General features: G+C 35.9%; 3 protein-coding genes across 3 annotated transcripts; 1 reads left to right on the top strand and 2 right to left on the bottom strand.

Moving 5' to 3' along the window:
- Window positions 1–1,547: 1,547 nt before the first annotated feature.
- On the bottom strand, window positions 1,548–3,002 carry LOC124638720. Its single transcript, XM_047175761.1, has one exon. It carries the CDS (start codon window positions 2,819–2,821, stop codon window positions 1,889–1,891), a length of 933 nt encoding a protein of 310 aa, XP_047031717.1. The 5' UTR covers window positions 2,822–3,002; the 3' UTR covers window positions 1,548–1,888.
- Window positions 3,003–3,137: 135 nt separating this feature from the next.
- Window positions 3,138–11,114, bottom strand: LOC124638719 (chromatin assembly factor 1 p55 subunit). Its single transcript, XM_047175760.1, has 10 exons — window positions 10,933–11,114; window positions 10,630–10,807; window positions 9,961–10,076; window positions 9,439–9,643; window positions 9,168–9,242; window positions 8,129–8,311; window positions 7,578–7,695; window positions 6,825–6,955; window positions 6,188–6,365; window positions 3,138–5,452 (listed from the first exon to the last, which is right to left on the bottom strand). The coding sequence occupies exons 1-10, from the start codon at window positions 10,952–10,954 to the stop codon at window positions 5,360–5,362; spliced, it is 1,299 nt and encodes a 432-aa protein (XP_047031716.1). The 5' UTR covers window positions 10,955–11,114; the 3' UTR covers window positions 3,138–5,359.
- Window positions 11,115–11,538: 424 nt separating this feature from the next.
- LOC124638878 lies at window positions 11,539–13,836 on the top strand. Its single transcript, XM_047176011.1, has 2 exons — window positions 11,539–11,670; window positions 11,768–13,836. Exons 1-2 carry the CDS (start codon window positions 11,559–11,561, stop codon window positions 12,337–12,339), a joined length of 684 nt encoding a protein of 227 aa, XP_047031967.1. The 5' UTR covers window positions 11,539–11,558; the 3' UTR covers window positions 12,340–13,836.
- Window positions 13,837–14,073: the final 237 nt, after the last annotated feature.

Genomic DNA, 14,073 nt, shown 5'->3' with positions numbered 1-14,073 from the left:
ACTTACTCCACGTGAATCAATTTTTTCTAAAAGCTTTTCCATAGCTTCAGTAACTTTTTGAATTTTCTTGCAAAGGTGTTTATTATTTTTGTGCACACATTTTTTATGTTTCTGTTCAGAATTATGTTTCTCGTGCAAATATTGTATAGCTAAAAAATGATCTTCAATAGACATTGTGGAATTATTCTGTTCTTCTGGTAGGTACCATTATTCTCAAGCAAATGATCTATTGCTAAAATATGATCTTCAATAGACATTGTGGAATTATTCTCTTTTTCAGAATCATTATCCTCGATCAAATCATCTATAGCCTTAGAAAGGTTTTTGATTTTCTTGCCAAGGTGTTTATTTTTGCGCTTTTGACCACTTTTGTTTCCTCGATTCTTATGTTTCTTGGTAACCTTAATAGCGGCTTCTCCACAATCTATTGATATCGGTTCAGTCGTGGACACTTCAGTTCCATTTTCAACACTGTCGCCATCGAATAAATGATTACCTTCTGTAGACAATGTAGAATTATTATGTCCATCAGAATCATCTTTGAACAGATCTTCTAAAGCTTCAGAAACCTTTTTGATCTTTTTACATAGGCGATTATTTTTACGTTTGTGTAGACGTTTCTTATTTTTTCCGCCAAACGATATCGATGGCTGGTCCCAGTCTTCAGAATCAGACTTATCTGTAGGCTCCCCTGTAACTCCTTCATCGCCGTCATTAGCAGTTAATGCATCAATTATATCAATAACATCCTCTGCCAAGTCAATCACTTCCTCTTCGATATCTTTGAATTCTATTTTCTCGTGGGTAGAGTATTCTTGTTTTGATTTGGAGATAGGTTCTTCTTCATGTTTAGGTGAAGTTGGGTCTTTCTTCGGTGTTAGGTTATTGTTCTCTTCAGTGTCCAATACTTTATTATTTAGTTCTTCCTCTTTCATCATAGTATTCATGATATCATATTGTTTCACATCAATTTTCGGACGTTCCGGGTGCACATTTTTGACGCCATTCGAAAATTCCTCCGTTTTTGGTAAACTCACATCTTGCACTTTTGGGAAACTATAATCATGGAATTTTGGAAAACTGACATCGTGCACATTTGGGAAATTATAATCATGGATTTTTGGGATATTAAATTCATGCATGGTTGGCACATGGATATCAGGTATTCTTGGTACACTTAATTCTGGCATACTGATTCTAGGGGTATATATTCTTGGCACAAAAAAGCGCGATACTGCTTGCCCCGGTAGAAGCACTATCGCCGTTACGAGAACAGAAAGGTGACGGAGATTCATGTTTCTAACACAAGTGACCACACAACACTGTGAGTAACAACAAACAATATACTCCGTTTTCCTTATTTATTTACTCCTTATGTACTTACCTAAACTAATTTGCTAGACTAATAATTAGTCACCTCATCCCAACAAGTCGCTCCCTTTTTATTATGATATCGCTGCTCCCGACATTTGCTATATTTTATGGATAAGCCAGGTTGTATGAAGCGGCAACTCAGGTAAACCAAGGTGTTCATTAAATTATACAGGTAATTACTTATAGATTTATTTTTTACAAAATATCAGTTACTAAAAATAGATAAATAAAAGACATGCTGCCTCAGTTTGAAGTGTCTAAGTTTAATAGGCAAATATTGTGTTACCCATCGTGTTTCTAGACCAACTAATTAAACAATACCTAGAAAGAAAACCTTCGTTACAAAATATTAAAATGTAACAGACTCAAGCCTTAACCAAACACGATACGACCTATCTATCTGAAACGTAGATTTGATGATCACTTTATTATGGAAGCTGATATTAAAGTTTATACAAAATTACGAAAGGACACTTAAAATGATAAAAAGTCCAGACGAAGTTGCTATTAGGGATTAATTTACCTTAAAATATATCACTAAATATATTATAAGGAAATATAGAACTATCCTCGTACTAGGCATATTACACTGCCCACTATTCCGATATAATGAACTTCGAGCGTACTCTTGCAACAATCCACAATCTACAGGTTTCCGCAAAACAGTGGTGTCTCTGAAACTCCTGATCATGTAACAAGTCATGCCGGGAGTCACCGCTATAGAAGGGCCCTTCACTTTTAGGGCGTCCACTACTGTTTCACTTTTAGTCACTGTTGTTACTGAAGAGCTGTTCCCCAATCCATTCACAGTTTGCGTCACTTTTACTTCGGTCGTGTTCTTTATGACTTGTTGGCCGGTGCTAGTGGAACCAGAGCTGTGAGAAGTATCCTCCCAAATGAAACTCGACATCAGATTGCAGTCAATGCGCGTTTCTTCGTACTCTCCGTTTCGTTTGCTTATACCCAGTCTGCACGTCTCGCCCGGGCTCCCAGTGTACTGTCTGTCTGAGTAGTGGCTGTGACTATGACTGTTGCGGCCCAAGTTGTACAGCGCCAGTCCGGTCAGCAATGTATCAAATCTGCTACCGGAGTCTCGGTACTCGTAAACGTAGACGGGCGGGTGTCCTTGATACACGGGGTGGTATGTAGATCCGTAGCTTATCTGCTGTGGCGGGCTGTAGTGGTAGTGGTGATGGACTTCCGTCTTCGGTCTGTAGCTATTCTGCACGGTGTTGTGTTGCTGGTAGTATGTTTGTTGCACGTTCCCGCGGTTGGTGTTGCCGGACATCCCAGGGGAGTGAGGGTAGGTGTGCGAACCGCCGGTACCGTAGCCAGAGTACCCGGTAGAATGCGGATAGTGGTGCGTGGTCCCGTGCCGAGCGTGGCCATGACTACGTGCTGTCACCCCAGTCGTTATTAGTAGCAACACTACTACAGCAAATTGCATGTTGTCTAGGCGGCAGAAAGTTCACAACTAAATATTGTCTGGTGTCCACTCCCGGTCACAAAACAATCACATTAGTCATGACGCAGTGGGCGCGGTGTGTGGCGACACGCAGGGGTCGCGACCCACCTAGATATCCAGACAGCGCGGTATCGCTGCCGTGACACCCACGCGTTAAGTAATTAACTGCACGTAAGGGAACTCAACTTTGACTTCAACAGAAACATTTAAAAACACTGAGCATGTTTGCAAACTTATTTAAACAATTGCATATTATTAACCGATAACGTAAAAATCTGATAAAATAAAACCATAAGGATAATTACAATACTTTTAATCATAATAGGTAATTAGCAGAGCTTAAAATTATTCCATTACTGCATTAACATTATAAAATACCGTCGGTCAGTCGCGTCACCAGGGAAAGGGCATCTTTCACTTTGTGCTATTACAGTTACCGTAGACTAAAAATTGAACATGCAAATACATCGAGACACTACGATTCGATAGCTTAGCATATCATTCACGGAGAATGTTTACGTATTGCGAATATAAACTATGACAGCTAAGCTATCAAATGCTACACACTACACGTTTATTAGTAACAGGGTAATGTTATCAATTAAATCTAATTATACATTATATGTAATGTGGAATACTTCGGCCGTGAAAGAGGCCCTTAATATCGTATCAATGACAGTTACAACAGAAACACGTCCTTGTGACTTATCGGAAAGAAACAATAAATTAAAGAATGGAATTAATATGTCGCTAGCGAAGTGTCTCTATGGCGTGTAGTGTTGTCGCAACGCACTTCAGTGGTCTGTAAGCACATTTATTTTACAATAAAATAAACTAGAATATTTCACAATATGTATATAAAATATTTTCCAAAATTCATTAAACTGAAAGTGCACGTGAGATTCCTGTGCTTACAGACCACTCATTATTGGACCCTTTCCATATTGACCAGCCCAAAGGCAGAAACATTACATAAAACTAAATTTACAGCTTACTTAGCTTATCGGTTTTTTATATTTAATTTGTTAACCCTCTAGATTGTCTTTCGGCGGTTATAGCGAGATCGAAACGAGATCCCTGTTTGTTTTAGCAGGCATATTACGAAAAAGGGCATAGTAGCTTAGCTACAGGCCTTTTGAATTTGGCAAACTTAATAAAACCCAAGTCCTCAGTCTACAAATACGAGATTTTTTTTCCAGTTGTTTTTTGTCTAGAATTGCCACAGTTAATGAAGTTTTATTATGTTAACAGTCCGAAACGAGATCGATTTATTATCATAGAAGACAAGAGGGGGTTAACAAACACGGAAATGACCCTTACCTCCTAAAAGTTCCCACCAATGGGCTAACTCAAGCACAAACAACTAAACTGTATGTTTACAAAACGTGGACTCAAAAATAAATTTCAGATTATGCAAAAATATTCAAATTTTCTTTTCGATAACAAAGTCACCACAAACAACGATTGTAGCATCTTTTCATCTTATCTTCTAATATCGTACAGTTTATGTACTTGTTGAACATACCAATTTATTTTTTACCTTACACCTAAAGCTTTGAGCCCTTTCATTTTCTCGATAATGCTAAAAAAAGTAATCTGAAATAGGTTTCTGAAGTACCCTTACTCATATTTCATTAGTTTTGTTTAAACATCAAATTTTTTTAACTCCAATTTATTATGTGCTCCAACTTTGGGAACTAATTGATGTATTTAGATCAATATTCTGATTGAATTACTAAATAAACTAGCCTCTACCCTGGAAATAATTCAACAAAACAAAATGAAACTCACCACAGATATGAAAGAGCTCACCAAAAGGTCCTTTGTTAACCTGAATTTTGTATTTTGGGCCAAAGTGACGTAACAGATTGTCACAATAGGGTAGTATGCACAGTTGGGGCCCGCACAGATATGATGGAGAGCATCGAGACTCATTTTTCGCTGTCAAACTATAGTCGACATTACATTCATTGAAGTACCTAATATCTAAAATCAATTAACAAAACTTTAATAACTTGAATGTAATCAATGTTCGACTTTAGTGGAGAATAGGTATTTGTGTTTACAAGTGAGCAATGTTCTTGTCTACTGCAAGTGCAGATTTTGAATCCCGAGCAAGTGCAGGATTCTGTTTGAATCACATACGTATTGGAGTGATTCTAGAATAGGTTTCAAAGGCAAGAGGTGTTAAAACCTTTGCTCTTATCTATCAAACAAAACTTTTCACTTCAGCAGCGAGAACAAATTTTATTACGACCAAACGTCTTTTGTTTTTCTTCGAAGTCGAGTTTCAAAATTAGTTTCGACACTTGCGCGGACTAGTGCTCGGAACGACATCGAGCTTTAAAACAACTCTAATACGTTAATTGATTTTAGCTTCTATTTCAATGACAACAACATCGCTATTACTTTGACAGCAATAAATGGTTTATCTACGCCTCACCATGAATGTTCAGTGGCCATATAGTAAGTAGTCCCGTATGTATTTAGCGAGTGAGTGCACAGTTAGCGGTTGGGCGGCTAGCCGTGGTTGACGTTGACGCCGGACTCCAGTTCCGAGGCGGGCGTCTCCGGTTCTTCATCATTGTATATGTTCTCAGCCATTTGCCATACCTGTGAGAATGTAACAGAGTTATTTATAATATTTTGAAACTAGTTGCGCTATCTTGATATGTACATGGCGGTTGATAAATTAACATACTGGGCAAACCTATTTAACAAAAAAAAAAATGTAGGTAGATTTTTAACGTACGTCTTGAATACGTGGTAGAGGACTTATTCAACTTTAGAAACTATGTACATACGAATATGCTAGTTAATAAACCATATTCATTACATTACTAGCTGACCCGGAAAACTTAATAGGCGATGCCATTCTTGAGTTTTGTGAGATAAACAAACAGGATATAAACAAGGTAATACTTTAATTATTAATTGTTATAAGTTTATAAGCTAATTATTTTATTATTATAATTGTTAATTATTACATTGACCCCACAGTCAAACAACAAACGGTTTTGTGGGGCTTAGCTTTAGCTCTAGCCTAACCTACTTTTATTGTTATTAATCCAAACTAATATTATAAATGCGAAAGTAACTCGGCCTGTCTGTCTTTTCTTCACGCCTAAACTACTGAATCGATTTGTGTGACTGACAAAGTTTGGAACTTGAGAAAGGACATAGGATAGTTTTTATTACAAAAAAATAAAAATAAAATATCTTCCGGACATACAACGCCATCTATTAGACAAACCAAAAATCTGCCGGAAGTCACTATTCCACGCGAACGAAGTCGCGGGCAAAAGCTAGTAATAAATAAAAAAGCAGCAATAACTGCCTTTACCATACCTGCATAATATTATCTTCCGACACAGAGCAGATGACCCACGGCTCGTTAGGGTTCCAGGAGAAGTCGGATATCTTGGCAGTATGGCCTCCGTGTATGAACAGCAGTTCCGGAGGTCCGTCCTCCGCGTCCTCTGCCGTCTGCTCCTCGCCGATCTTGGACAGGTCCCAGACGTGAAGCCTGCAACAATTGCGGTACTTATCAAATTTCAGTTTGGCTCGTTTTTGTTTTGATTTGTAAATAAATGTTGTCCGAATGTTTGCTAATATGAACTAGCAATATATTATGTCTGTTTTTCACTTTTCCATTATTTCCAAAGATACCTAAGTAATCCAAGCAGCCTGGCTAGGTAACCTAGACAGCTTGACTCTGACCGAAGACAGTTTGAACTGGTGAAAAAAGTGCTATTTCTATGTAACTACACCAAATCCAAAAGCATTTAAATTAAAATCCTACTTACAAACGCGAAGATTATATTTTTATGTATATGTTTTGCTTTTCAAGCAAATATTTTGAAGAATTGATGGCAGTATTAAAGCTTGTGTATCTGAGGTAACTAACTTTGTATCTGGATATGGCAAAAAGTTATCCTGGGACGTGGATGAAACCCCGGTAAATAGAGCAAGTTTCGTGTAATACCTCCTGTCGGTGCCGCTGCTGGCGAGGATGGTCTCGTTGTGCGGGGACCACTGCACCTGGAAGATCTCGTCCTTGTGCGACTCGAACGAGTGCAGCTTCAGCTTCAGGTTGCGCAGGTCCCATAGCGCCACCTAGCACAACACCGTATTATTTATAGCACAGTCGTATTATTTGTACTAATTAAGTAGATCCTGATATTTATTTGAAGGACAATTTTTTAATAAATATATTTGTTATTGTAATGTAATAATTTGAATTATGCACTACACAAGTATTGTTAAGTATGTATTGTTTCCAAGAGATTATTTACATAAATAAATATGAAAATGATTCTTCTGTATATATAATGACTATCATATACTTTATGTAAAAATAGCCGTTTTCCCGCGGTTTCACCCGCGTCCCGTGGGAGCTACTGCCCGCACCGGATAAAATATAGCCTATGTTACTCACAGATAATATGGCTTTCTAATGGTGAAAGAATATTTAAAATCGGTCCAGTAGTTTTCGAGTTTATCCATTACAACCAAACAAACAAACAAACAAAGTTTTCCTCTTTATAATATTAGTATAGAAAATCAATGAAGTTGAAAACCTTTATTTTTTTTTTATAACAATCCCTGTTACAATTTGTAATTAACAAAAGAATGATTTACCCGTTTGCCAAGCTTACAGTCTTAGTAAAGTTCTCACCAATTCGTTTTGTCATCAATTTTAGATATTAAAAAGTGGTGGAAGTGGTAAATAACTTACCGTTTTATCAGCACTGCCTGTGGCTAGTATGAACTCGGAGTAGGGGTTAAAGCTGAGGCAGTTCACCTCCGCGGTGTGCGCGTCCACTGTGTGAGAGGGCTTCGAAGTGTTGTTACACCTATAAATTAACGTATTATTACTCTGAAGAATTGAAGTGTTGAAAAAAACATTTTGCTAATGATGTTTAAGATCATGTAGATAAGATTTATTTATAAGTTCGCTGCTTATCTGGTCAACTTTACGCACATATGCGCGCGACGACGACGTGCCTAAACATTTTGCAACTACCAGTATTCCAACACGTATTTGACAAGAATCGTTAGATGAAAACTCCAAGCAGATACAATTACAAATAAAAAATGATGGCAATACCCCTTGAATAACGTACAGGAACAGACAAAATAAAAAGGAGCAGTTTTTCGTGTCACTAAGTGAATGATGTTGAAGTTCACAGCCACTAAAGAAACCAAATCTTTGTTAAGTTATGTGCTAACTGTACAAGCAATTTTTACGAGTGTAGACAGCATAAATAAATGCTGTTCAGTACTTGCCTAGTGTCCCAAATCATGAGCTTCTGATCATCAGCGACGGATCCAAACAATGACTCGTGCAGCAGATGCCAGGCCACGTCCTCGACGACGGCGGTGTGTCCTGTGAAGACTGACTTGGCCTCGATCACGCGGCCTTCCTTCGGCGTCGCGTTTATATCCCACAGGCAGATTGTGTGGTCATCACTGTGGGGTTAAAGTTAGAAATTATGTGTAAAGAATATTTTTGAACAAAGTCGAAGTCATAGGTTTTTATTTCAAATATACTAAATCCAGGTTCTTATGAAGAGTCAAGCTTTAAAACTTTATAGTTGAAAAAAATACCTATAACAGAAAAAAAACTACACATAACTTCCATTACAGTTCAATCACCTATAGTCTGTTTTTTAATCTCGTAGACTAAATTAACACTTGCAAAATGTCAAACTTACAAATAATGTTGCTAGCTTTTTTGTGCAGTGTTGTACTTACGATACCAGTTTGTTGAATCGTAACTTTTTATCTATAAAAGACGAATTTAATATTCATTCAAAGTTTTATATTCACAATTCATGTACGTACACACGGCTGCACGACGTGCTACAAACTGCCAGGGATATCTGACCACGCAACGCCATGCGTAACCATCAATTATTGTAAAAAAAGATACTTGAATTTATTAACGCTAAGTTTCGGTCGTGCCACATCACTATTTAAGAATTTGCAACAAACTGACAACACTCGTAATGTCAGTTTAGTCTACGAGATTAAAAAACAGACTATAGCTAGATCAATGTTCATGTTAGTTAAGTCTCCAGTTGAGTTTCAAATATGTATCATCTTATATTACACTAGCGACCCGCCCCGGCTTCGCACGGGATAACGGTATTTCCCTACTGTTTAATGTATGTTATTATACATATAATCCTTCCTCTTTAATTACTCTATCTATTACAAGGGACATAGGGACAGAAAAAGCGACTTTGTTTTATACTATGTAGTGATAACTTCTTTATTTCTAAGCACAAAGCAACTTTGTAAAGATGATTTTTAAAGCACTAACCTGGCAGACAGAAGATATCCATTTAGGTTGGGGTTCCAGGATAAGCCATAGCCTTCTTTTTGATGACCTCGCAATCTGTGGAAAATACACACCATATCATACTCTATCCTCCTAAAATATGGAGTTTCACTTGACTTTATGTAGAAAAGTCAAAGACAAATTGCAAAAACATTTACCTACTTATTATGATAATGAAAAACAAAAAGAGGGACTATGTATTTTGATCACAAAATTTTTTAATAAAAAGTCATGTAGTGAAGACTGAACATACCTAAGGTCAGGGTGACACTCGCCGGAAGGTTCAGGCTTTGACGGATGCTTAGTGTAGTCAAAGACCAGCACATCGGAGGAAGGTGTCTTGGTGGCAATGACACAGGGGTTCTGGGGCATGTAACGTGCCCTATTCACCTCACCTTCATGGTTGATCTTTATCTCAATGTCGATTTTACCCGACACTGAGCCAAAGCCACCAAATTCTGGAAAAATGATTTAATTTTGTTAATGGAAAATATTGACTCAGCTCTATTTATAGCAGAACTGGATTTTCTCTACTGGTTCTCAAAAAAATAAAACAAAACATGTATGTATGAAATGGATATTGTCAGAAATATAAGACTTTGAGAGTAAATTTTTCTTTTTAAGTAGACTGATAAATAGTCCATAAGATATTATTGAAAAGTAACTAAAGAAAGTATATTTAAAGACATTTTTGAGAGTACTCAAAGACCTTTTGAGCAAAAATGAATTTGTTTTCGAGTTCAAAAATTATTTGAATATGGTCGTTGATAAGTACCTCCTTTATCATTGTCGTAGTGGCTGGCGTCAAACTGTGCATCTTCATTCGGCAGCTGAACACTGGCAATCAGTAGATGGTTCTGTTCGTCTGATGTATGTGTGCCCAAGATCAATCTGTACCAACAAAACATAAAGTATAAAAAGTTATTTCCAATTAGTAATACAAAATAATATTATAAAGAGGAAAAACTGATTTGTTTGTACCCTGAGGACTCCTTAAATTACTGAATTTTTAAAATTCTTTCATTGTTGGAAAGCTATGTTATCACTGGGTGAAATAGGCTGGGTACAGGAAGAAGTTTTCCTAGGATGCAGAAGTTGAAACATAATAAAAATAAAAGGTCATGAAAATATCTCTGACAAATGCTAAAAATAAAGCACAGCCAATTAAACTTTCTTCCTAAAGTTGGTTGAAACAGTTTGACAGCAGGTGCTAGCCAGGTGTGAACTTCAAAGAATTGGAGAGAGAACAAAGAAGTCTTACAAGTTCTTTGTGTATTTGTCTAGGAACAAGAAAATGCCAACAAATTTAGATCATCTCAAGGAAGGGTAAGCATAACCAGGGGTTTACTGAACTGACTTTCCTCATGATGATGTGTCAAACAGCACCATTACAAATAGACCTGGTCAAGACTGATGATTCAGGAGTTACACAGAAATTTCGTACCTATGAACGGAGTAGTCCTTGCCTTCGGGTCTGGTCACGTCTGGAAGCCACTGAGCAGTTAACGAGGGCCATTCCAGAGCGTGTGTCATCACCAAATCATACAAGAACGGGGTATTCTTCTTCCATATTTTGTACTCCTCATTGATTACCCTCTCTTCAACGGCATCATCAAAGGTTTCTGTAAATGACACAAATTATATAGAGATACGAAGACTTTTTTGATAACCAAAAAATCACTGACTGTCAAGCGTCAGCTCAGATCATCAACAACATGGATTATATCGTGGATTTGAATAGAATTACCTCCGTCTCCTTTGTCCCCCATTATATTTAGCAGGAATTTGTGTTTGTTTGATGCAATTTGACAAATTTATCAGTAAAAACCGACCGGCCCGTAAAGGCGCCAAACAAAAGTCCTTGGCGTTACTGGCAACAGACAACACACAAACTTCCGGTTGCCAATTATTATCTGATGTTCAAATCCGTAATTAATTATTTTGTTAAGTTTTATTTAAAACATTTGCAATAAATAAAACTGAAAAATCAATCAAACATAATTGAATTAGTCATAAATCAAGCCAAACATAATTGATACTAGATAATTAATGGTTTGTGTCTCTAACCCAATCTATTTACTATACTCTATGGTCTCTAATCTAATTTGAACTGGTATTCTCCTTTCAGTACCATGTCAATGAAACGAAGTCTCAAAAATATTTTTCTTAATTTTGTAACATTATAAACACATATATATATATATAGGAAGACAATTTTATTATAACAAGAAGTCGTCATTTCTAAATTTTATTCAAAGCATTTGTGAAGAATTTACCGAATCACCAATTTTATTATTGAATTTTGACGTCGATCAGAATTTTTTTTTTTGTATTGGCAATAAAAAACAATAATGTCATTTGATTAATGTCAACATGGCTGATGCTGCAGCAGCTCGTCGTGAAGCTCGAAGGAGAAGAATATTAGAAAATTCTCACAATAGACTTCAGCTTATATCTGGAAAATGTGGCGACGACTGTCCTAGAGGTATGAGACGTCTTTGTGCGGTAATGACACGTTGTGCCTCTGGCTGGTTATAAAATATTTGAGCTAGATTTTGCTTATCACATTGTTTCTTTTCCAGAATCTCCGGTCAGAACTATAATTCCTGATCCAATACACGAGATTTCGCTTCCAACGGACAATAGCAGTAGCAAGACATCGCTCAACAATGGTGTGATCACCTCCGAATCAGATTCGTTTGACCTGTTATCACTGAATCATGACATCGCGGCAGGCGATGGAGAGGTACCCAGTGATTTGGCACCTTTCGCCTCACCGGCACCAGAGCCCGCGTCTACACCATCACCATCCCTCTTGGAGAAAATCACTAATAACAAATACGACATAGTTTTGTTATCACTTCTAATTCAATTACTGTACAGTTTGTCATTGGTCACATTTTATGATACATACTTTTTCTTACCGGTACTTATTTATGTCATAACTAAATTAGTATGGTTTCCGTCACAAAGTAATTCTAAACTTGCCAATGCATTGCAACTGTTGCACATTGTGTCATCTCACAGAGTGAAGAGAATAATTTATTTGACACAGTGTATGGGTGTGATTTCATGCGACATTTGTGTTTTTCTATTCACCACAATTTGCATACAATCACTGCTTATTACCTTGAAGGATGGTTTAATTACATAGTAATTACTTCATTTGCACCCAAGTTGAGGGCATTACATTGACTGAGCAGTATCTAACAATAGCTGGCTAGAATAGATTGGGGTATTGTTCAAAATTCAACTCAAGTGTTGTTCCAAATCTCATGTTTCATACTGACTCTAAAGTTGAGTTTTGAAAGTGCTCCACAATGTTCCATAGTTTTGATTGCTTGTGCCTTTATACATAAGTGAGAAGAGAAGATGTGACAAGTGTGCGTTTTAGTCACATATTGCCATTTTTAGTTTTAAATTAGAATCAATTTTGTATATAACAATGGTTACAAAACATTTTGTTAATTTCATGATAATATTTATTTTTACTCAATGCACTCATTTTACGTGGATCTATGTAATTAATATATTTACTACTCTAATGCATTTAAATTGTATTTATGTCAGTAACTCATGAGAGACCAACAAAGCATAATATTTTCAAACAAGAGTAATGCAAGGAATATGCAATAGTATGCCAAATTAGCTATTTTCAGGCTTTATAGTTTATACATATAAAATATGGTATTTTGATATAGTCCTTATGAATTATAATGGCCTGTGTAACCAATTTCATGGCCTGGACGTGTGAGTATATTTTATAATCTTGAACTTTACTACCTGTATCCAAAGTTGTTAATGAAATTATACTAACTGCGTAATATAGTATGGCAGTCTGTGACATGTAGACCCTCTTTTTGTAGATATTTTTGCTTTTATTTAATCATATTTAATTGGTTTTGAGATAATTTTAAACCTTCAATTCTAACACTGCCTTAATCTTTGTAGACTTATTAGTCATGTGTATCAATTTACTAACAAAATATGAAATGTAAGCAAGATGCAGCTTACTTAACTAAACCACTGACATAATGAACCCCAAATTAATTAAAAGCAATACTAATAATTATTTAATCTTAATTGTTATATCTTGAATGTCCCAAAATGTTACATACCCCAAACTAATACTTTTAAAATATGTTATTTCTTTGGTAATGGAATAGGTGTTTTACTACAATTTAATTGAATTAAGCTGGTATGGCAATACCAAAGATAATTTTCTTTGTCTAGATTCTCTTATATAATTTTTATCGCTGCTTTATCACATAAAACTGTAAATATGCAATTGTTTAGTAAGCATTCACCATTGTTAGTAAGCAAATTGTTTGAATATTTTTCTCCCTATGATTGCCAATAATGATTGTTCTGTTGTTTTCTATAACTGAAATAGGTACCACACCTCTTACATGTAAATTTTGTATGCATAGACATTAATCATTATGGTTGTTCTAATATTATCGTTACTATTATGATAGGTACCTTGAACTTTAGATACAGTAAAATTCTGCTTATGAAACACGTGAATAATTTAGAGTATCAGCTTAATTCATATTGTAAATAAAGGTCAAACAACTATAAATAAAATAATAAAGTTTATTTTAATTATATTTTGTAACATCTTTGAAATAAAAAATGGTTAATGTGAATGGCAGTTTGTTTTATTTTAGTGTTTTGTCTCTCAGGCTTCAAAGATTGGCTGGAAATAAAGAGAACCCAAATTATTTTTAAATAGGTACCAAAAGTATTTAAGAAATATGATTTCAATAAATTCATGTGCTGTAATGATTCCCAAATCCTTTAAAACAATATGATGAGCAAATGTAATTGATTGCTACTTACTCGAATGTAATGTGCAGTGAAAGGTGATACTAAGAGTGTTCTCACT

This window comes from Helicoverpa zea, chromosome 18, assembly GCF_022581195.2.
Source record: "Helicoverpa zea isolate HzStark_Cry1AcR chromosome 18, ilHelZeax1.1, whole genome shotgun sequence".
NCBI classification, from domain to species: domain Eukaryota; kingdom Metazoa; phylum Arthropoda; class Insecta; order Lepidoptera; family Noctuidae; genus Helicoverpa; species Helicoverpa zea.
This window is presented reverse-complemented; position numbering and strand designations above follow the sequence as displayed.